At 42.2% G+C, this 24,848-nt stretch overlaps 1 protein-coding gene and 1 non-coding gene across 4 annotated transcripts in view; both read right to left on the bottom strand.

The window, feature by feature from the left end:
* IARS1 (isoleucyl-tRNA synthetase 1) overlaps nt 1-22,864 on the bottom strand; it is a 72,365-nt gene extending 49,501 nt beyond the window's left edge. The window contains exons 1-8 of one of the 3 annotated variants that reach the window (XM_045064994.1): nt 22,761-22,811; nt 18,776-18,901; nt 15,132-15,257; nt 14,257-14,413; nt 13,878-13,997; nt 11,260-11,342; nt 4,639-4,756; nt 533-680 (exon numbers count right to left, since the gene is read on the bottom strand). In XM_045064994.1, the coding sequence (XP_044920929.1) occupies nt 533-680; nt 4,639-4,756; nt 11,260-11,342; nt 13,878-13,997; nt 14,257-14,413; nt 15,132-15,250 (745 nt within the window). In that variant the 5' untranslated portion in view covers nt 15,251-15,257; nt 18,776-18,901; nt 22,761-22,811. Of the gene's footprint in view, nt 1-532; nt 681-4,638; nt 4,757-11,259; nt 11,343-13,877; nt 13,998-14,256; nt 14,414-15,131; nt 15,258-18,775; nt 18,902-22,726 lie in introns of all 3 variants that reach the window. The other 2 variants (XM_004766161.2, XM_004766163.3) reach the window with 2 other exon arrangements.
* On the bottom strand, nt 19,069-19,199 carry LOC123387549. Its single transcript, XR_006601992.1, has one exon. It is a non-coding gene; the product is annotated as a small nucleolar RNA SNORA84 (small nucleolar RNA).
* Nucleotides 22,865-24,848: the final 1,984 nt, after the last annotated feature.

Raw genomic sequence — 24,848 nt, 5'->3', positions numbered from 1 at the left:
TGGGTCCCTGGCAACAATGAGAGGCCACCTCTCTGAATCCCCAGCTCTTCACCTGTAACTGGGGCATCACGTGTAAAGTGTATTACAATCTGAAAATTGTAAGGTGTCCTTTTTTTGTATCTCTCTACTTCTAAAATTTTTATGTGCATTACTTTTCAACCAAAAATGAAAAAAACCCACCTCTTGTAGAGATTATTCTCTATTTAAGCCTAACATTTTTTCAAAAACTTCTATTTTTTAGGGGTGCTTGGGTGGCTCAGTCAGGTGATGGGTCATGGTCCCAGAGTCTTGGGATCAAGCCCCGAGTCAGGCTCCCTGCTTAGCGCGGAGCTTGCTTCTCCCTCTCACTCTGCCCCTCCCCACTGCTCAGGTTCTCTCTCTCTCTTTCAAATAAATAAAATCTTAAGAAAACAAAAAAATGACAACAAACTTTTAGTTTTACACCAAAAGAAATGTAAGCTTTCATTCTATCCCAAAATAAGGTAAAGTGATCTTCTCTGTATCAGTTGTAAATAACCAGGCCAATACTTACCTTTAATCTTCACGTACTGCATGTCTGGATTAACACACAGGGCAAGGTTACTAGGTAGAGTCCAGGGAGTGGTTGTCCAAGCCACCAAAGACACATTTTCATCTTCCTCCAAAGGGAAAGTTACAAACACTGAAGGGTCTTGAACATCCTGAGATAAAATGAGATAGAACACCTTTTTATAAAATCCATAATAATAGGTGCAGAAGAAAAGGGAACTGATCCTAAAAAACAGATTTCCAAAATAAAAACCAGCTGCCATATTTATAAAAAGAAAATACAAAAAAAAAAAAAAAAAAAAAAAAAAACACACACACACAAAAAAAAAAAAAAAAAAAAAAAAAAAAAAAAAAGGGGCGCCTGGGTGGCTCAGTGGTTAAGCCGCTGCCTTCGGCTCAGGTCATGATCTCAGCGTCCTGGGATCGAGTCCCGCATCGGGCTCTCTGCTCAGCAGGGAGCCTGCTTCCTCCTCTCTCTCTCTCTCTGCCTGCCTCTCTGCCTACTTGTGATTTCTCTCTGTCAAATAAATAAATAAAATCTTTAAAAAAAAAAACAAAAAAAAAAGAAAAGAAAATACAAAGCAAGAAATTCCAATTTTATTTCTCTATATTCTTGAAAAATGTTTTAACAATTTGGTGGTCACAAGTAAAACATTTTAAATGTATCAAGATGAATATGCATTAGAGGTTTCACTATTATAATGACCTACTTTTATAGTAAATCCATGAAAAGTCAGCTCAACAAAATAATGCTTCCGAAAGGTAGAATGATTCTTTATTCCAAAATAAAAGAATGAATCATTTTTAAACACCATGTACTTAAAACTGCAATATGCCAATATTAATTCAGTTCATTAAATAAAAAGTTGGTTCCAACTCTATGGCAACATGAAAATATCAAGGATTTAAAAATATTTAATAAATAGCTCCAAAGTAGAAAAACTCATCCCCTGACCCAGGCCAACTCACTGAGTTCTGAATAAAGTGCCCTGAGGAGGAGCTCTGGAAACTTCACCTCATCCACACAGGAACCGTCAGGCACACCTGAAGGAGTGCTGGCCTGTGTGCCTCGAATGCCAGCATCAGGAATCCCAGACACAAAGGCGCTGCTCCAAGAAGCCTGGGCATGGAACACCCAAACAAAAGACATACCCTACAATTCTCTTTTGCTGAAAATGACATCAGTGGGACCACTAACAGAATCAACCTACAGATTAGATGGTAACACTTCACAATGTTGATTCCCTAACTTCAATTACTTAAGAGTATGGATTTTAAGAAATATGTACTTAAACTTTTTAGAGGAAAAGGGACATCATGTCTACAACCTACTCTCAAAGGGCCCTGTTCTACCGCCATTTCCTAGAGGGAGACGGACAATGCGGATGTGGTCAAAGAGGGTGGCCATCAATTATGAACTTTTCAGTAAGTCCAAAATTATGTCAAAAGTTAGAAATAAAAACAAACCTCAGTTGCAACCAACATAACTGTAGATCGGCTAGAGAAAAGACAGAAAATGCTAAGCGCTGGCAAGAAAGCAGAGTACTCACTGGCTGGAGGGAGTACAGACTAGGACATCCAGAGTAGGAGGCAGCAAACCATGATGCATGGGCCAACTCTGGCCTCACCCGTGTTCTTATACCACAGGAACAAAGAATGATTTTGACAGAGTTGAGTACTTGCAACAGAGAACATCCAGCCCACAAGGCCTAAAATACTATCTGGCACTTCACAGTTTGCCGACCCTGGTACTAGAGCTAAGTGTTAAGTACACCCTATGACTCAGTAATTCCACTTCTGGGTATGTAACCCATAGAAGATGTGTGTATGCATGCTCCCCACTTCTACAAAGTTCATAGTAGCACTACTGATCAGAGCCCTGAACTGGGAATCACCTAGATACTCATCAATGGTACAGTGGGTAAAGTAAGTGCCAGACAGTAATTAGAACGATGATCTACAACTACATACAACTGGATGACTTTTCACAAACATAACCTTGAGCAAGAGAGGCCAGGCACAATAAAGAATGTAGGGCACAATTCATGCATGTATAATACAATGTCTGAAAATTCAGATGCCGTAAAAAAGATAAATACTTTTATATACCACAATTGGTTTACGTTTTAGAACAGAAACTCAGTTTACTTCTGCACAGCCTGCTCATCCCAAGAGAATTCACTTGTGTACTTACAGAAGACGATACCCTCTAAAAGCTCTAGGAGCTCACAGCTAGTCTGGGGATCTAACATGTAGAAATCTAGAAGCCAAAGAAAACTGCAGCATAAGTACACAGGATTTACGTTCAAAAATGTTCTCAGCAACACTGTTTGCTACCATTCAAAACACCTGAAAATGTCTATCAAAAGAATGAATACGCGGCAATCTGTCATATCGAACACTGTACAGCAGATAAAAATTAACTCAAAACTACATGTGTCAAGGTGAAGAATCTTTAAAACTTAATGCTTCCTATGAACGGCAAGGTACGGAGTAAGTGCAATGTATGGGGTTAAAGACAAGCCTAAGAGGGTGACATACTGTTTGTGAATACTTAGGCAGAGAGTAAAAGTATAAAATCACGCATGGAAAGAAACACTGGATTCGACACAGCTGTCACCTATCAGGCTGTAAGGAAGTGGAGAGAAATGTGCTGTAAATACATAAATTGTGGACTATTCACTTGCACAGGAACTAGAACAAAAGATCCCTAACTCCACAGAACACAGATGACTGTCACAAACATCATGCTGAGAAAAGCCATTTACAAATGAAAGCCATTTTAAACAGTGACCTCTGTTCATGACACACATGCCGAAGGAAGGACATCGACAAATATGAGACATTCCAATTCAGAGGACCGTGGAGACATAACCAGCAAAATTCATTACAGGAAACTCTGTAAGATAAAACCTGTCTCCTAAACAATGATTTTCAAGGGAAAAAAAGGGGAAGACAGCAAAATGGAGACCACAGATGAAAACAGACCTGAAAGACAACTGCAGCCACACATGAGTCTTTCTTAGATCTTGATTAAAAAAAACAACAAACAACAGAGGGAAAAAGGCCTGGTATTTGAGAGACATACAGAAATGTGAACAATGGGGCACCTGGGTGGCTCAGCTGTTAAGCGCCTGCCTTCGGCTCAGGTCATGATCCCAGGGTCCTGGCATTCAGCCCCGAATCAAGATTCCTGCTTAGCAGGAAGCCTGCTTTTCTCTCTCCCACTCCCCTGCTTGTGTTCCCTCTCTTGCTGTGTCTTTCTCTGTCAAAAAAATAAATAAAATCTTAAAAAAGAAAATGTGAACACTGATAATATCTAGGCATTAGACCATTATAATAGATAATTCACACTACTGATGACTGAGGACTGTCTTAGGTATAATAACTGTTCTATGGTAATGTGGAAAAAATAAAGATTTCTTGTGTTTTAAAGATATTTAATGTATTAATACAATTCTCAAACAAACTAGGTCCTTTAAAACAATGAGGCTAGATGAGGTCTCAGAAATGAAAACACCTCCTGAGTACACACACGAGAAGAGAAGTTCCACGTTTCAAACTCACCACCTTTATCGCCTTCTAGATAAGGTAAAGCAGTGAGTGTACTTCGGTGAACATGAGACCCGTCTCAACTCTCCTTTCACAGCAGCCACAGCAGTTACTCCACCCATCAGACAAAAAGATCCTAATATTGCCGACCAAGGACAAATCAGATTTGCTTCCAACTACTTGTAACAAATAACTAACACGACAGGGTCCCAGATGAGGCATCCTCATTCAAACCAAGACCTTTTCCAAAAGCAGTGACTGGAGGGAAACAGGGCAGAGCTGGACTAGATAACCCGAGAGAGGCACAAAGATAAGGTCAAAACGAGCAGACACTGTCAGGTAAAGATACACCCTTCACAAATCTCAAGGGGATAAAAAATCCCTCTTTTGCCCTTTATAGAGCCTCAGTTCAGTGACTGGCAACATTAGCAGCACTCCGTAAGAAACGGTCAATCTGACGGACTCCCCCGGCTAACATTCCACACCGGGACTGGCTACTGTGATCACAATCCTTTAACTTCCATGGTACAAGTTAAAGCCCGATGACATCACACGCACCTTGTAGTTCTGGTGAGATTCGAAGTTGGACAGTGGAGTGTTGCATGCGGTGGAGAAAGGCATGACTTTCACACCTCTATACACAAGGCCTTTATCATAGAGCTGCTTGAAGACCCACCTGGCAAGTAAAGACACAGTTTTACAACAATGACACAACCAAAATTCTGTCTCCCCAAACTCAGATATTTATGTTTGTCTACAGTAGAGTTTCTATCAGCCAATCAAATGGAAAAATCATGTCTCTCAACTGTGGACTGGCTGGCAAATTAAAAGATTCGTAGGAGACATTGTATAGACATTAAAAGTGGTAGTATCTGTCCATGGAAAGATGTTCATGACTTGATGTTGTGTAAGAAAAGCAATCCACACCATACTGTCCACTGACGTACTAACTGGAAAAATTGTACATATCCATATACTTAGATTTTTTAGAGATGCTGAAAAAGCAAATTTTTACCAATGTGTTAACCAATATGTTAACAATATTGTTGGGATTTCAGTTTTCGCTTTTCTTAATAGTTTTCTGGTATATTGCTTAAATTTTACTATATTGTGGGCAATTTTACAAAGGCAATTTAGAAAGAATAAATAGTTGGGATTAGGATATCTCTCCTACAGTTAGTCAAAAACTTTTTTTTTTTAAAGATTTTATTTATTTATTTGACAGAGAGAGACCAAGCAGGCAGAGAGGCAGGCGAGAGGGAGAGAGGAGGAAGCAGGCTCCCTGCCAAGCAGAGAGCCCGATGCGGGACTCGATCCCAGGACTCTGAGATCATGACCTGAACCGAAGGCAGAGGCCTACCCCACTGAGCCACCCAGGCGCCCCAGTCAAAAACTTTTATTAAACATTCAACCATGTTGCTTTAAGCTAAATGTATCAAGATGCTGACATGTCAATGGTAACAGACATCCTGAGGTCTCCAGACCTGTCCCGGCTGGATGTCAGGATGCATTGGTGGGAACCCTTAATTCTGTCTTTATGTATAATTTTTATAGTCCAATTCCTATGTGCTTGGTACAATAAATAAACTCTTTCCCACTTGTTAAAAATACATTTTTATGGAAAACTGTGCACATTTTTTCATAGTATTGCTTGGCTTTAAACAAAGATTAAAAAGTGAAGTTCTACGTAAAATTGCCCAAGTTTATTATATTTTTACTGAGGCATAACTGACATGTAGCACTGTATTAGATTCAGATGTGCAACATGAGGATTTGGTATTTAGACACACTGCACAATCATCACCATAGTAAGTCTACTCACCCTCCACCACAAAGGTTACAACAATATTTTTCTTATGAGAACTTTTAAGATTTATCATCTGGGCAACTTAAAATATGCACAATGTTATTGACTATAGTCACCATGCTGTGTGCTACATCTCCGTGATTTACTTACAACTGTAAGTTTGTACCTCTTGACCTCCCTTTACCCACTGCCCACCTCCAAATTCTTCTTTCCCCTGGCAAATACCATTCTGTTCTCTGTGTCTGTAAGTCTTGTTATTTTATCTTTTTGAAGATTTTATTTATTTACTTGAGAGAGAGAGAGAGAGTAGGGGAACAGCAGGCAGAGGGAGAGGGAGAAGCAGGCTTCCCAGTGAGCAGGGAGCCCAACGCAGGGCTTGATTCTAGGATCCTGGGATCACGACCTGAGTAGAAGGCAGACACTCAACTGACTGAGCCACCCAGGTGCCCCAAGTTTTGTTATTTTAGATTCCACATTTAAGTGAAATCAAAAGGTATTTCTTTCTGACTTAGGTCACTTAGCGTAATACCTCAAGGTCCACCATGTTGTCAATGGCAAGAATTACTCTTTCTTATGACTGAGTGATACTCTATTTTACGCTCCCTCCCTCCCCCTGCATCCTTTTTCTCTTAAGAGGAGGAGAGGGAGGAAGTGGGGGGGGAAGGGAGAGAGGGGCAGAATCTTCAACAGGCTGCACACCCAGTATAGAGCTTGATGTGGGGCTCCATCTCACAACCCTGAGATTGTGAACTGAGCCGAAATCAGAAGCTAGATGCTTAGCTCACTGAGCCACCAGGGCCCCCACCCCACATTTTTTTTTTTTTTTTAAAGATTTTATTTTGAAGAAAGAGAGGGGAACGGGTAAGCAAGGGAGTGAGGAGGTAGGAGGAGAGAGACTCTCAAGCAGACTCCACCCTGAGCACAGAGCCTGATGCGGGGCTCCATCCCACTGACCCTGACATTGTCACTGGAGTCAAAAGCAAAGTCTGACGCTCAGCTGACTGAGTCACCCAGACATGCACCCCTGCTTTTTTTTTTTTTTTTTAAATCTGTCAGTCAGCCAGTGCACTCTCAGGTTGGTATCACACCTTGGCTACTGTAAATAATATTGTGATGAACATAAGGGTACATACATCTTTTTTGAAGTAGTGTTTTGGGGGGTTTTTTGAATAAATACCCAGAAGCAGAATTACTGCATCATATGGTATTTCTATTTTTAGTATTTCGAGGTCCTCTTTACTGTGGAGCCCCACGTGCCTCCATTTCATTGAGGTTTTTTTCTTGTTGTTTTGTTTAGAACTTATTCCTCTGTCTCCTCCTTTTGCTTGATGCACCGGGTTTGTTTCTTTGTACCACGTAAAACCGCTACCTCTCCCAGTCTTGAAGGAGCAGTCTCATGTGGGAGATGAACTTTATTGTTCAGCCTTGCCCTAGAGCTCTCGGTTATCTCTCAAACTTTGTGACTGCCTAAGCAGCCTGACTTATTCTCCCATCCAAGTACTAACCAGGCCTGACCCTGCTTAGCTTCCGAGATCAGATGAGATCAGGCGCATTCAGGGTGGTATGGCCATAGACCTGACGTACTCTCGATAGTTCACTGTTGGTGAAAGTGTTCCAAGACCTGTGAGTGTACCAGGGTGAGGTCTCTCTGTCAGAACCTAGTTTCAGGCTGAATGTGAACCCAGACACTCAAGCAGCAGCTTTTACAAAGTACACAAATAGAGGGGGCGCCGGGGTAGCTCAGTCGGTGAAAGGTCTGCCTTCGGCTCAGGTCATGATCCCAGGATCCTGGGCTCAAGCCCTGTGTAAGGCTCCCTGCTCAGTGGAGAGTCTGCTTCTCCCTCTCACTCTCCCTCTGTGTTCTCTCAAATAAAAAAATAAAATCCTAAAAAAATAAAGTACACAAATGTGTACAGCTGTGGGACTGCACTATAAAGCTTATGGACTTCCAGATCAGGCAATTTGGTCCCCTGGCTAATAGCTGCAAAAACGGGTATATATATAAACTTCTTTCTGGAAGGTATCAGTGAGCAGCAGTGAGAGGAGAGACAGCACAAATATGGTGTCCCCTGGGGCACATTCCCAAGGACACCTTTGTAGCCTATAGATCTAGTAGTAAACCTAAAGGCAGCCCCTCAGGCTGAAGTTCTATGACAAGTAAATCAATCAATCTATCTCTGCCTCCCAGTGCCCATCTTGATGTGGGCCTTTTGTGGTGGAGGAGTTGTTCAGCTAGTTTCCAGGTCTTTTTCCCAGGAAATTGTAGATCTATGTGAGCAGACTCTCCACTGAGCAGGGAGCCTTACATGGGGCTTCATCCCAGGATCCTGGGATCATGACCTGAGCCGAAGGCAGACCTTTCACCAACTGAGCCACCCAGGCACCCCCTCCATTTGTGTGCGAATTTAGGATCTTCCTATGCCGTCACCTTAGCACAAATTTCTCAAATTTTGTTTTTTTTTTCAAGGTTTTATTTATCTACTTGAGGAAGGGGGAGAAAACAAGCAGTGGGAGAGGCAGAGGGGGAAGCAGACTCCCCGCTGAGCACAGAGCCTGATGTGGGGCTCAGTCCCAGGACCCTGAGATCATGACCTAAGCTGAAGTCAGATCTTAACCAACTGAGCCACCCAGGTACCCCTCAAATTGCCCAAGTTTAAACTCAGTCTTAAATTATATGCTTTGATTCAAGGATATTCACAGAAGACTAGAGAAGGATTATTATCCTAAGACCCAGTTTGAAACCTAGGAGTCATAAAATAAATTGTGATCTCACGCAAGTCAGTCACCTGTCTTCACCTTGAAACAGGGTCCAGGGCGCCTGGGTGGCTCAGTGGGTTAAGCCACTGCCTTCGGCTCAGGTCATGATCTCAGGGTCCTGGGATCGAGTCCCACATTGGGCTCTCTGCTCAGCAGGGAGCCTGCTTCCTCCTCTCTCTCTGCCTGCCTCTCTGCCTACTTGTGATCTCTGTCTGTCAAATAAATAAATAAAATCTTTAAAAAAAAACAAAACAGGGACGCCTGGGTGGCTCAGTTGGTTAAGCAGCTGCCTTCGGCTCAGGTCATGATCCCAGCGTCCTGGGATCGAGTCCCACATCGGGCTCCTTGCTCCACAGGGAGCCTGCTTCTCCCTCTGACTCTTCCTTCCACTCTGTCTACCTGTGCTCGCTCTCACTCACTCTCTCTCTTCTCTCTGACAAATAAATAAATAAAATCTTTAAAAAAAAAACAAAAACAAAAACAAAAAAAACAACAACAACAACAAAAAAAAACAGGGTCCAAACACAATACCCAGGACTCTATGAATCACGTGGGAAAACTGATAGGGAAGTACTTTATGTAGTCAAAAGCACCAATCCCATCTAAATTATCTGCCATTATTAATGTCATCATTATTAAAGGTATCTCCTACTATCTTTTTATATTCCCTCTAAACCTATATGCCTTATATATCTGCCAACATGCTCCCCAGTAATATTCTAATACTTAGAAGCTTTCTAAAAAATGAGTTATTTATTTTACTTATTTGAAAGAGAGAGACAGAGACAGCAAGACAGAGCACAGGCAGGGAGAGGAGGGAGAAGCAGGCTCCCTGCTGAGCAGGGACTAGATCCCCCTGACCTGGGCCTAAGGCAGATGCTTAACCGACCAAGCCACCCAGGAGCCCTAACACTGAGAAGCTCTGAAAACTGTTTTCTCTGATTCAAGTATGGTTTTACATAAAGTAAGAAGTATTGTGTAGAGCTATATTGTCCAGCATGGTAGACACTAGCCACATGTGCTCTTTCTAAAAAAAAACAAAACAAAACATTATTTTTAAGTAATCTCTGTACCCAACATGGGGGATGAACTTCTAACCCTGAGATCAAGCGTCACATGCTCCACTAACTGAGCCAGTCAGGCACCCCGACATGTGCTAATTTAAATTTAAATTAAAATGAGAAATTCATTTTCTTGACCATACTAGCCACATTTAAGTGCTCGGGAGGTGTGTAACCCAAATTGTGGTTTTTAGAGCTTCTCTGATCTTAAGAAGTCTAGCTGTTCAGTGAATGGAAAGCCCCCTCTTGAGACTCTTATCAGCTTCCAACCTTGCAGTCTGGAGATGGGTCTGGAGATGTGATCACAGGGGCCTGTCAAGTCAGAGGGTCTGAGAACTGCCCCTCAAGGCATCTAGCTCCTCAGGGGCCAAGGACTTGTGCCAAGCATGTGCCACAGATCTTGACCAACAGCAATGCAAGCAGGTGGACAGGAAGGCAGTAAGAGCCACAAGTGCCTACAAAGCGCACAAAGGAAGTGCATCATACCAAAGAGCTTTGCAACTCACCTGTCACTATGCGTAATTTAATAAAAGAGGCTTTCCTCCAGGCCCAAGGTCTGTGCTTAGGGCACTTGGCAGTCATAATAACGGTATTTGTTTGCCCAGTAATGAGATGTAATGATTCTCATATAGAGGTTCACCTATTAAACCTTTGGCATTGTAACACTTGTTTTGTAATAGTAAAAAGAAGCAATGCTAGTAAAAAGAAGTAACTTGCTATGCAAGCGACTGCACTATACAACTTGTCTCAGTATAAAATACAAGTACACAATCTCTTAGGCTTAATAAACAAAACAAAAACACTTCTGAAACTTCATTTCCCTAAATTTGGTACCAATTTGGCCAAAAACAAACAAACAAACAACAACAAAAAACCCACCAACTGACATCAGTACCCTTCAACGGACATCAGGCCATTTATATTCTTTGTTTTGTCTACTTAGCATGAACAATTGTGTGTTCTGATGCAAAAATACTGATGTATTTGATTACAGGTTGCTGCTAAACCTGCTGGAGCCATTATATACTACAGAGTACATGCATATCCTATTACCCTAGCAGAATTAAAAATTTATTGAATTATAAAACAAATCTAGAGGTTGATAGAGATAAACAGCTAGTACACATAAGATTTTCAGGACAATAAACTCTATATGATGCTACCATGATGACTACATGTTATTTGTCTAAACCTACATAACATACAACACCAAGAGTGACCCTTAATGTAAACTATAGACTTGGGGTGATTATGATGTGTCAATGTATGTCATCAATGGTAACAAATGTGTCACTCTGAGGGGAGCTGTTGGTATTGGAGGAGGCCATGCATGCGTGGGGGCAGGGTACAGGGGAAATCTCTGTAACTTACTCTCAATTTTGCTATGAACTGAAAAGTGCTCAAAATAAATAAAGCTTTAAAAACAAAAAACAAATCCATCCCAAAGACTTCTGATAAGTAATTGTGAATCTGAAAAACCGATTCACGCTAGAGGATCTCTCCACTAAGCAATAAACAGAATATTCATTATATTTAAATTTCAAATAAACCTACCAGACAGATTCCATGAATTGTGGATACAGAGTTTTGTAGTCATTGTCAAAGTCAATCCATCGGCCAAGTCTCGTAACAGTGGACTTTAAAAATATGAATGTTAGAGTTATTAAACAATGATATTTGTTATTGCACATCAATGTGTCTCATTTCTATCGTCATCACATATACAATGATTTTGGGAAAACAAAACAACTAATGTTTCAGGTAAACCTATGCAGTAAACAACACACTACGTAAGGTTAAGAACCAATTTTCTTGGCATTCATCCTATATGCAGATGATGTCAGTTAAAAATATTAGGATTCCTTTATAAAAGTTTACCCAAACTAGCATTTGGCATACACCACAGGTATGTAACTGCTGCTGGCAAGAATCATCAATGGATGCAAAAATTCATAAACAAAAGTATAAGAAATCGGGTATTTGCAAAGACTCTCCCACAGCATACTTAATTTCAAAGGAAAAACTGCAAATTAACAATGGGAAAACCTGACATATACTACCTTAGTGAACAGAATTAATGTCAAGAATGAGATATATTAGCATCACAGGCCTCCTGATAATGACAGAATGAGAAGGGCATGATGTCACTTCTGAGTATTCTTGTAAAAAATGCGTACATAACGAAAACTTAATCATGAGAAAACGCCAGACTTTGGGGCACTTTCTACAAAATAACCAGTCTGTACTCCTTAAAAGTGACAAGGTCAGGTGCCTGGCTGGCTCAGTTGGAAGAGCATCTGACTCTTGATTTTGGGGTTGTAAGCTTGAGCCCCATGTTGGGTGTAGAAATTAAATAAGTAAACTTAAAAAGAAAAAGTGATAAGGTCATAAAAGACGAAGAAAGTTTGAGGGAATCCTCCGGGTTGAAGTAGAATAAGGAAGTATGACAACTATATGCAATGTGTGTTCCTAGACTGGATCCTAGATCAGAAATAATTAGTGGATGGGGCGCCTGGGTAGCTCAGTGGGTTAAGCCTCTGCCTTCGGCTCAGGTCATGATCCCAGGGTCCTGGGATCGAGCCCCGCATCGGGCTCTCTATTCAGCAGGGAGCCTACTTTCTCCCTTTCTCTCTGCCTGCCTCTCTGCCTACTTGTGATCTCTCTCTGTCAAATAAATAAATAAAATCTTAAAAAAAAAAAAAGAAATAATTAGTGGAACAACTGGTATAATTTGAAAGTCTATTATACTGTATCTGTTAATTTCTTTTCTTTTTTCTTTTTTTAAAGATTTTATTTATTTTGACAGACAGAAACCACAGGGAGGCAGAGAGGCAGAGAGAGAGGAAAGGAAGCAGGCTCCCCGCCGAGCAGAGCCCGATGCGGGGCTCGATCCCCAGACCCAGGGATCACGACCCGAGCCGAAAGCAGAGGCTTTAACCCACTGAGCCACCTAGGCGCCCCTGTATCTGTTAATTTCTTGCTTTTGATAATTATGATTATTAAAGGTGTCAGAATTTGGGAAAGGAGAGTATAGGGGAATTTTTCGTAACTATTTTTGAAATTTTTTGCTAAGTCTGAATTATTTCAAAATGAAAAGTTAAAAAATAAAAAAAAAAAATTTAAGGAAAAAAAAAAAGAAAGCCACATGCATATTACATTTGTTAGATTTTTTTCCTTCTGGCAGCCAGGCAAGAAAGTCTGACTGCATCAAGTTAGGAAAAAAAATTTTTTTTAAATAAAAAATTGAAAAATAAAAAGTTAGGAGAGAATTGAGGAGCTTGATTTTCAGGTTGATGAAATCAGATTTTATTTACCAGCAAAGAGAAGCCACTCAGAATTCTGAGCAGGGAAGACAACGATGAGTCTTGTGGGAGAGATGACCTGGCAGGACGAGTGCAAAGAATGGGAGCACAAGGCCAATCAGGAGATGGTTACAGAGACTCAGGGAGGGGGGTTGGGGGCCCGGGAGATTGTAGGAATGCAATGACTTGACAAAAGACACTGAAGAAAAAGACCTGACAGGATTTGGCATTTGATTTGATCGTGAGGATGGTGTGTGAGGCCTGGAAGACGGATACTATCTGCAGAACAGGAGACTCTGAATTTTCCAACAGTAGGTTTGAGAAGTCAAAGTGGTGAGAGAGATGGAAAAACAGAAGTCAGACATGTTTTTAAGGTACACAGACACACTAGCTGGAGAAACAGGGAAGATGGGGACCTCTGCTCCTCCACACATCAGAACGAGAGAGACAGGAGCTCTGCCAGCCTTTCACAGGACTTACGGACAGAAACAGTAGGCAGGATGACAGTCAAATCAATAGAACACTGAGGCCAAAGCTGAATTGTTTTTAACAGCAACATTCAAGTTAATCTCTTTGCTAGGACAGCCCGATTCCTGTCAAATACAGTGAGTAGGTAGGAGATTAAGTACTGAAGACAGTCAAGTACATAGATATGGCAGGGCACAGTTTAAGCTCACAGCTTAATAGTGTTGTAGGTAGAAACTAAATACTTCTTTCAAGAGGGCGGTCAACCCTCCTATGTCAAAATCTCACACAGATAGCCATACTTTTGGATGTTTCTCATAAAAAGCACAAAAGGGATATAAACCTTTTCAACTCCATTTAAAAACTAAAGTTTTCATTCATTCCACTGAAAATAACCCAACATACCTTCCACTCAGTAGAATATCTCATCACAATTGCTCGGCACTGATTGTTATATTCTACAATCCCCATTTTGGCTACATCCTCTGGTCCTCTGATTCCCAGTGTCTTATCAATTTCATATTCCTGAAAATTTGCAGTAAGATTGTTAATATCCCTGCCCTCTGAAATAAATGCAATTCAGCAACTCTAGCAAATAACACAGATTTTTAAAAACTGGATCTCAAAAATCTAGAGAGAAAATGAACTATAAATAATATTGTAGAAACAAAGTACATTATAGGAAAAATTCATATTAACAAAGTACAATATAGAAAAAATTCACAATAAAATCCAACGCTCATTAAAAAAAATCAGAACTTTTTGACTGGTGACTCAAACATACCACAGGTAAGCCATGACAATCCCATCCAAATCTTCTCTCAACATGAAACCCATTCTGGTGAGCATATCTGGTAACTATATCTTTAATTGTCCCTGCAAGTATATGTCCATAGTGAGGTAGTCCAGTTGCAAAAGGAGGCCCATCATAGAACGTAAATCTAACAGAGACAATAAAAAGGTTAAGGGACTTTAAAATAGCAAAAACTTAGGATAACATTTTTCTACAGATAGCTCCCATCATAGTAGAGTGATAAAAAGCAGATAGAATGTAGAAAGGCAGCAAATCAGAAAATTCACAGACATAAATGGTTAAATATTTACTGGAGGTCCTGTCTTCAAAAAACCTTGTTATGGCGGAGCTGGAATGACCATCAGACTATCCACACTCGGTTTATTAGTTCCATGACATAAGGCAAGTTATTCATACCAATCCTGAGTTACCTCATCAGTAAAACAGGAACAAACATCTCATGATGTTTCTGAACACAGGAGACACATGATAAAAACAGTAAAGAAAGGACTGGTCTTTAAGTGAATGGAGACTAGAAGCAGGAAGTACTCCAACAGGAAGCTAGGACTAGTCTAGTGTTTAAATGAGGGTGGTAAGTATGAGAAAAGTAGAACGGAAGAAGGTGATACATAAACTCTATTCAGACTTAAAGAAACAGAATCTACCTCAATATTTAAAAACTCATCCATTCAATATGTACCCATTGCACAAAGTACCCACTATGTAGAGAGCTAGGAGATGCTGGAAGCACAAAAATCAGTGAAGCTTCTGCCTTCATGGAACTCGGTCTAAGAAATGACTATTCTTTTTTTTTTTAGAAATGACTATTCTCAAAGACTCTACCATTATCAAAGAAATTCACATACTTCGGCTTATGTTTTGATTGCTTTAAGCATTCCTGAAAACAGTTAAATTCAGACCAGAACTGTAAGATTTTCTCTTCTTCAGCAGGAAAATTGATGTTTTCTGGAACTTGCTGAACCATTTTGTTGCTGCAAGAGAAAAGCAAATTTATTATTCTTAACAGCAAAGTCTAGGAATAACAGAGTGGCATACTTTAAAATGAGTGTATGTATTACTATCCATGACACTACACTATACTTGAAAAAAATCACAGCTTTTTTGAATTATAGTTCAAATACCATAAAGTCCATACTTATGTACAATTCAGTGGTTTTTAGTATATTCACGAGGTTGGGCAACCAGGAGCATGCTCTAATTCCACAACATCTTCATTACCGCTCTGCCCTGCCTGCTCCAAAAACCTGCCTACAGTAGCAGTCATTCTCCACTGCCTTCTTCCCCAGCCCCCGGGCAACAATTAATCTGCTTTCTGCAATACTGAGTTTTCTTATTCAGAACAGTTCATAAAGATGGAATTATGTGTCTGTCTTGCTAAATTATGTTTTCAAAGTTCTTCTACGTTATAACATGTCTTTATACTTCATTATTTTTTATGGCTGAATATTTCATTGTATAGCTATGCCATATTTTATCCATTCATTAGTTCATGGACATTAGGAATGTTTCTACTTTTTGGCTATTAGGAACAGTCCTCCTATGAATATTCATGTATAACTTTTTTTTTTTTTATTTTATTTGACGCAGGGAGAGAGATCACAAGTAGACAGAGAGGCAGGGAGCGGTGGTGGGGGGAGAAGCAGGCTCCCTGCCGAGCAAAGAGCCCGAAGTGGGGCTCGATCCCAGGACCCTGAGATCGTGACCTGAGCTGAAGGCAGAGGCTTAACCCACTGAGCCACCCAGGTACCCCCATGTATAAGATTTTGCGTGGACATATGTTTTCAGTTCTTTTGGGTCTACATCCAGGAGTACAACTGCTGGATCACATGGAAACTGTGTTTAACTTTTGAGAAACTACCCGAAAATGTTTTCTAAAGCTGCCGCCTCATTTTATATTTTCCCACAGTGAGTATTTGTTTTTCTACATTCTCACTCCTGATTGTCCATTTCTGAATTATAGGAAATCCTGTGGGTATGAAGTGGTATCTTATCATGATTTTAATTTGCATTTTCTAGTGATTAGTGATGTTGATCACATATTCATGTGCTTATTGGCAATATTTATATATTATTTGGAGAAATTACCATTCATCTTTTATACAATGTTTAAACTAGGTTGTCTTTTAACTGTTGAGTTATAAGAGTTCTTCATATATTCCAGACAGAAGTCCCTTATTGGGACTACAGAATTTGCAAAAATTTTCTCCCATTCTGTGGGTTGTGTTTTTTTTTAAAGATTTTATTTATTTGAGAGAGAGACAGAGAGAAAGAGTGCAAGCAGGGAGAGGGGCAGAGGGAGAAGCAGACTCCCTGCTGAGCGAGTCCAACGAAGGGCTTATCCCCAAACCCTGAGATCATGACCCAAGCTGAAGGCAGACTCTTCACTAACTGAGCCACCTAGCGCCCCCTGTGGGTTGTCTTTATCTTTTTCACCTTATTGCTAAAGCACCACTTTTAATTTTTAGTAAAGTCAGTTTATCTACTTTTTGTTTTGTTCTTGAGCTTTTGGTGTCATATTTAAGAAACCACTACCTAAAACAAAATTGTGAAGGTTGAGCTATTATATTTAGGTTGCTGATCTATTTTAAGTTATTTCTGCATGTTGTGTGATGTAGGAATACATAGTACTTTTTAAAAAAGATTTTATTTGAGAGAGAGCAAGAGAGAGAGCGAGAGAGAGACAGAAGCAGACACCCTGCTGATCGAGGAGTCTGATGCAGGACTTGATCCCAGGACCCAGATCACAACCTGAGCCGAAGGCATACTTAACTGCCACCCAAGTAGCCCAGTACTTTTTGATTATTGTAAAATTTGTTTCTAAATAATATTCTTCACTTATTTCTTAACTCTAATATAACATTTAGTAATTGTAGACAACATATTTCTAAGAAGAAACAAGAAAATTTTGGAAATTTATGTAAAGATACTAAAAATGCATTAACCTGAAAAAAATAAATCTCAAAGTAGGTAAGAGTTTTTACCTACACTCACAGGACAGATAGCACTTTTGTTGAGATAACCTCATTTCTTTGAGGAAAACAGGTAACCCCCCCCCGCCAAAAAAGAAAAAAAAGCTAAAAAGATATGACTGACATTCAAATAATTTCTAGCTCATTCCAATTTTCTGTTTTATTCCTTTTATTGCTTATTCGTGATTTTTGGGTTGGACAAACTGTATACATCCTGGATTTAGTCCCTAATAAGAGAAGTCTTAAAGTGGCGTTTTAAGAGTTCTGCTAAAAATCCCTGCAGAAACACCTGATCAGTCTGGGGCTTAACTACCTAGGGAGCATCCTCCAACCCATTCCTCCTCAAAGCCTATATATTCTTACTTAATAATTTCAATAAGGTTGGTGACCAGGTTTCCAAACCAACATCAGATTAAAAGGGGACAAGACTGTTAATAATGAGAAAACAACAGAGAAGATAGAGAATCTTAAGAACTCAAGAACTTGGGGCACCTGGGTGGCTCAGTCAGTTAAGCATTTGCCTTTAGCTCGGGCCATGATCCCAGAGTCCTGGGATTGAGCCCCATGTCAGGCTCGTTGCTCAGCAGGGAGTCTGCTTCTCCTTCTCCCTCTGCAGATCCCCTGTTTGTGCACGCGCTCTCTCTCTCTCAAATAAATAAAATCTTTTATTTTATTTTTTTAACTTTATTTTAAAAAAGATTTTTATTGAGACACCTGGGTGGCTCAGTTGTTAAGTGTCTGCCTTCAGCTCAGGTCGTGATCCCAGGGTTCTGGGATCCAGCCCCACACAGGGCTCCCTGCTTAGCCTGAAGCCTGCTTCTCTCTCTTCTACTCCCCCTGCTTGTGTTTCCGCTCTTTTGGTGTCTCTCTCTGTCAAATAAATAAATAAAATCTTGGGGTGCCTGGGTGGCTCAGTGGTTGGGCCGCTGCTCAGGTCATGATCTCGGGGTCCTGGGATCGAGCCCCGCATCGGACTCTCTACTCGGCGGGGAGCCTGGGTACCAAAACCTCAAGCATAGTAATTGACCCATGCCATCCAAAAAACAAATTTTAAAAAATTTATACACATTAAAAATTGTTTTTTTTAAGTTTTGTTTTTGTTGTTGTTTTTTTCACCATCAGTGTCTCTCCTTTTCTTTGATTTATTTTTGAGATGTGAGGCTGTCTTTGGATTTTATATATGGAAAAAAATACGACAAGAACATCGAAGCATCCCTTTCTGTCTAGGTGTCATTAAATGGTGTTAAGCAGAAATTGAATGGCATTTTGGATCTTTGGATCTTGTTACAATGCCTGGCCTTTCACAGATGGTAAGGGTGTGTCTGTGCCCTAAATGATTTATTAGGGGTTCTGCTGGTTCAGTGACCACCTTGTTAGAGGCCTGCTGAAACGGAAAAGGCTACATCTGAAGATTAACAGATCTTTGGATATCAATACATTTCTTTCTGTCACTTCTAATCCTCCTCAAGGCCAGTTCTAGAATTGCCAGCACCTATGGGAGCTGACTATAGTAGACTTACCAGGCCCACCTTGGACTGAGGATTCAGAACCTGCGTTTTAACAAGATCCTAGGGGATCAGCACGCACAGTACAGTTTTTAAGTCACTACTCTTGAACTGTTCTAATCATTATTCAGGAATATCTATCTGAAAAAAAATTTTTTTTTTTTTTAGAAAGTGAGACTTACGTTTTTGGTGAAAAAGGGTCATAAGTTTTATAAAACTTTCTAGGGAGTTTCTATTCCCCCCCAAATTAAGAATCAGTGAATTATTATGCCAAACACAAAGACTCAACGTAACAGCACAGGGAGGAGCTATGTATCAGTGACCGGGCTGTGGCGGCTGCTGAGAGAAACAGCCCCCACGCATACATCACAGGATTGCTCTGGCCCTTCATATCCACTGGAGAGCTGTACTTGCAAACAGCGTCCAGTAACCACAGGGCATGGAGTGTGGGGAGCAGAAGGAGGAGAAAGATTAATCACCAGGTCATGCTAAGAGAAAAAGATCTCTTCTTCTTCTTTCTTACCATAACCCTTGCCCTCCAACTCTCCGTATTCTAGACTCTTCCAGACCTGTTCAGAAATTTCTAGATAATCTCCTTGACTTTTACTTGTGTTTACTTCAATAGATCTTAGAAATGCATACCAAAATACTTTACAAATAAATACCGATGGGGCACTAGATGGCACAGTCAGTTAAGCATCTGACTCTTGATTTTGGCTTGGGTCATGATCTCAGGGTTGTGAGACTGAGCCCCCCAGCGAACTCTGTCCTGGGTGTGGAGTCTACTTAAGATTCTCTCTCTCCCACTCCTCTTCTAAAAATAAAAATAAAAAATCCATGCACTTCCTTGCAACATCTGCTTGTCTTTAATTCCACTGTACTAGTAGTTTCACTATTCCTTCCCATTATCTGAAATCTGAGTCCCCTTAATAGTACCAGATAATCTCCACATCTAACTGATCACCAAAGTCATGTGCATCTGATCTCTAAGTCTATTTCTGTTCCCTCTTCTGCCTCCCCAGGTCTTCATATTATGTCACAGTAAGTCACATCTCATCCCAGAGGTGGGTCTATCTCCAGCTCTTTCTCAATTGAGTCATATCCTATTAACATATACCCCACAGATATACTTACACAAATGTATAAAATATGGACAAAGATTGAAGCATATAGAGAAATATTTGAAAACAACTTGAACATCCATGAATAAGTGGCTAAAATAAATTATGGCACATCAGTCCCATGTAGGCATTAAAAATAATCCTAATATGTCAAATATACATACTGCCTTATATTGAGAAAGGAAAAAAAGGAGGTCATAGCTCTAACTATTTATACTATGCATATTATCTTTTTTTTTTAAGATTTTATTTATTTATTTGACAGAGAGAGAGAGATCACAAGTAGACAGAGAGGCAAGGCAGGCAGAGAGAGAGGAGGAAGCAGGCTCCCCGCCGAGCAGAGAGTCCGATGCGGGGCTCGATCCCATGACCCTGGAATCACGACCTGAGCCGAGGGCAGAGGCTTAACTCACTGAGCCACCCAGGCGCCCCGCATATTATCATTTTTAAGAGACTTAAAACATACGTAAGTAAATAAAATCTATGTTTAAGTAATTTTGTATTTGAATTTAGAAGGCTATGCACCAACCTTCACTATGCCTACCATGGCAGGGGCTGGGGAGCATGAAAGAACAAATCTTTGTTACTTCACACCACTTTTCTCGGGATGTTTTAACTTTATCACAAAAACTTTTAAAATAAAGAGAAAAATAAATACTGTATATCAGACATTCCACTTCCTAAGAAGCAGCTCTGAAAGTACCATTTTTGTATTAAAAAAAAATTCAGTAACTCCTCTCTCCCAACAATATTCTTTTTTTTTTTTTTTTTTTTAAAGATTTTATTTATTTATTTGACAGAGAGAAATCACATGTAGATGGAGAGGCAGGCAGAGAGAGAGAGAGGGAAGCAGGCTCTCCGCTGAGCAGAGAGCCCGATGCGGGACTCGATCCCAGGACCCTGAGATCATGACCCGAGCCGAAGGCAGCGGCTTAACCCACTGAGCCACCCAGGCGCCCCACCCAACAATATTCTGTACAGACTTTTCAATAGGGCACTCAAGGCCACCATGATCTTACCCCAAATTACTACTTTTCCTCCTGACCTTTCTCTTACAATACTCAAGCACCAGGAACATCACACTGAGAAACAAAAACCACTTTCCTGATCTACTACTTTCATGCTTCTGGAACTCACCCCACATACTCTTAGCACTACCTAGCTTAACTAATGCACCCTCCTCTCTAAGGCTTTTATCAATCCCCTTTTTCAGAACTAATATTCCCCTCCCGAGTCTGTTCCTATCCTAAACCGTGTGGTTTTTCTTCACACTCTCCGGTAAATCCCTGCCTGCAGAAGCATTCTTACTGCCTATCCTCCAGTGTGTGCTGACACCCATGGTCTGAAGGAATCTCTTGGCCAGCGTCCTTAGTTTCCATCAGCAATACTCCTCCCACCTGCCTTTTCAACCTATCCCACTCTGCGGTTCCTCTTGGCACAAGACAATTATTAAGAGGATTGGCTTTGGAATTCCTCCCCACTTTTTTTTTTTTTTTTAAAGATTTATCTATTTATTTGAGAGAGACAGAGAGTGTGAGTGGGGTGAAGGTCAGAAGGAGAGAGAGAGATGGAGAGAGTCTCAAGTAGACTCTACTTAAGCCCAGAGATGGACCTGCAGTGCAGGTGCACGACCCTGAGATCATGACCTGGACTGAAATCAAGAGCCTGATGCTCAATGGACTGAGCCACCCAGGTGCCCCTACTGATACTTTGTTTTAAAAGTTCATGATAAGGGGCGCCTGGGTGGCTCAGTGGGTTAAATCCTTTGCCTTCAGCTCAGGTCATGACCCTAGAATCCTGGGACTGGGTCTGCATCCATTCGCATCCTGTCCTTCTGCTCAGCGAGCGGGAGCCTGCCTTCCCCTCTATCTGCCTGCCTCTCTGCTTACTTGTGATCTCTCTCTCTCTCTGTCAAATAAATAAAATCTTTAAAGAAAAAAAGCTCATGATACTACTAGGAATTTCCTAAATCAATTACTTTACCTCTAGTTTCATCCCTCCTGATCTTTATGCAAAACCTGATGCTAAAACTAAGCCTCACCTTTGTATTAAACAAACAAACAAACAAAAACCCCCTCTTCTCTTCTGGACTCCTTCCCAACACCATTTCATTCAACACCAAAAACTCATAAGGCTGGAGGCTGCCATCTCCCACTTGCTTCCTGCACACCCTAAAGTTGCAGTGACCGCAAGTTCCCCTCTTCTGAAGCAACACACACACTTCCAAATCCTGCCGTACTTACTAGGGTCCTTCAGACTCAACCTCTCCTCCAAGTCCGACTCAGCTTCCAGGCCCCAAGCTCGGGGCAGCTCCTGAGAAGCCTTCTTTCTCCCCGCTACAAACCCCACAGGAAAACTGTCCTCCTGCTCCCGGCTGCGGGCGCATGCCCCAGGCACACTGCATATTCCGCCGGGATGCTGTGCTTACTCACCACCAACCCCAGGTCCTTGGCAATAAACCCTCCTTCCCGCGGGCTAAGACCAGATTTTTTTCAAAGGAATGCCCCGATCGTCAAATCATTTCCCCACATTCTGAAATGCCACAACAAATTCTCGCCATCACCCAATCACGCCAGCAGGCAGAGCGGAGGTACCTGGGGCGACCCCGTGGGCAGGACGGCGGGCGGGGTGACCTGGGGCGCCACTGCCGGCAGGGAGGGGGGCTTTGTAGGGAGACCCTGCGGGCAGGGCGGGGCGGGGGGAGCTTTACCAGAGGAGACCCTGCGGGCAAGGCGGGGTGACCAGGGACGACCCTGCGGACAGGGCGGGGTAATCTGGGGGTACCAGATAGCCTCATAAGTAAGGCGAGGGTACAACAGAGGCCCGCAGGCAGGGCGAGGACTACCTGGGGCGACCTTGCGAGCAGGCCGGGGGTGTACCTGAAAGGCCCCCGTGCAGGCGCACGAGGAAAGAGCCGCGTCCACGCCGCCGCCGGGCGTCCAGAGGTGATGCAACGCTCTGACAGCGCTGGGCGGAGAGGAGAAGGCCGGTCCACTCCGGCCAATCAGCGTGCAGTCTCCGGCACCCATCAACAACCCGGGCCCCGATTGGTCGCGAGGGCTCCGGCCCGCCCACCTGACGAGCGCAGCGGTGTGCGCTGGGAAGGCGGCGGCGCTCCGCGGCTGAACGGCTTCCTGCGGGCGTTGTCGGGCGCGAAGTTTGCTCGGGGCTGCGGACTGTGGGGCGCGGGGGTCGCTGCTGTTGTGCCCGCTAACTGCGCGTTTTACGCGGGTGGTGCGGCCCCGACCTGAGTGACCATCGCAAGGTTTAGGGTCGCGGAGATCTGCGGCGGGCACCGTCACCGCGGGAAAGACCTGCAGCGGGACACCGTCTCCAGCACCGCGGGGTCGGGGAAGGCGCAGGGCCCTGGGGCTGAGACAGTTGTGCGCACTGGCCGGGAGGTACGCGCCAGGGGCCCCGAGCCGCCCGCGGGGCTTGTCCTCAGGGAAGGGCTGGCAATCGCTGGGCCCCGCAGCCCCTCCGGAGTCCCCTGCATCCTCCCGCACAAGCTATGGTAAAGGGCCCCATGCACACAAGTTAACAGAACGAAGGGAAGGAAATGCCTGCTGACCAGATTTAGTTATTGCTGTTTTAACATTTCCTGTGATGAAAACAAAGAGTATTTGCTTTTTTATCGATCTACTCGTTTACAGTTTATTATCACTGCTGTGGGTCGGCCCGGCACCTTCTGGATCCGCTAGTTAAAAACCAAAGGGAAGCAGGAGCCACGCAAAGAGCAGCGGACCTCAGGCTTTGGCACCAGAGACTGTGAAGGGAAGTTTAGGCCTTCAAAGTGCAGAATAATTCTGTAGCAGCTTACTGCATCCGTTAGAGGGACAGAAAACAATCACCTGAGACTATGTAGAAAGCATAGCACCTATAAGAACACTTTGAAAAATTTTGTGCAAGCATTCATTCAACAGTCACATTCCAGGCGGAGTCAGGGTCTCACTGCATCGCTGAAATGGGAAACCCTCTAGGCAGGAACATTTACTAGTGGTATTTCTTCATCTTACTAGTACTCTGCTTTGTGCAATTCATTTTTACCATCTGTCCAGACACTCCAGATTAGAGCAGGATAGAAGACTCACAGATAGACGTGTCCAAGAAAAAAGGTGGGGATGACATGTCTGATCATCTCAAAGTTGGATTGAGAAACATTTTGTTACTGTTGAAAGGTATAAGCCTAAATCCAGAAAGAAGTTGAGCAAGTGGGAAAAAAGTTAAATGTCAAAATCCACAACTTGGTTCAGAGTTGACCCCTCACTTGTTAGAGTAGGAGTCAAAACACAATGTCTAAAACGAAACCAGGAAGGGGCGCCTGGGTGGCACAGTCAATTAATTGCCCAACTCTTGATTTCAGCTCTGGCCCTGATCTTGGCTGGTGAGATAGAGCCCTGCACCCAGCTCTGTGCTCAGTGTACAATCTTCAGATTGTCTCTCTCTCCTGCTGTCTCACTTGTGCCTGCACGTGGAAACACACTCACTATCAAATCTTTTTTTTTTTTCACTATCAAATCTTAAAAAAAGGAAAAACCAAGAAATCAGAGCATAAGCATGTTAGGTAGAGATATGGAGAGAAATACCAGAGGTCACAGATAAAAATTGTTGAAGATGGTTGTATCTGGGGAGCAGGAATAGGGAATATTTGACATCACTTGTCTGCTTTGAAGATGGAGGGTGTGACAGATTTAAATATGGCCAAATTCCTTGATACTTCTCCCACTGAGAGGTGACAGTGTGTCCTCTCTCTTTGGTTCTGGCTGGGCTGTATGTTGTGACCTGCAGAATATAGTGGAGGGAGACTGGCACCTTTTGCTTCTGAAACCTAGTTGCCACCTGGGAGGAAACGCAGGGACAGGCACTGAGTGAATCATCTTAGAAGTGGATTCTCCAGCCCTGGCTGAGCCATTCCACTGACACCATGGGGAGGAGGCGTGAGGGGTGCCAAATGAGTCTGGAGCAAA

The sequence above is a fragment of the Mustela putorius genome, unplaced genomic scaffold, assembly GCF_011764305.1.
Source record: "Mustela putorius furo isolate JIRA1106 unplaced genomic scaffold, ASM1176430v1.1 tig00003854_pilon_pilon_pilon, whole genome shotgun sequence".
Taxonomy (NCBI): Eukaryota; Metazoa; Chordata; class Mammalia; order Carnivora; family Mustelidae; genus Mustela; species Mustela putorius.
Note: the sequence above shows the minus strand (reverse complement) of the source record. Positions and strands in the feature narration are given on the sequence as shown.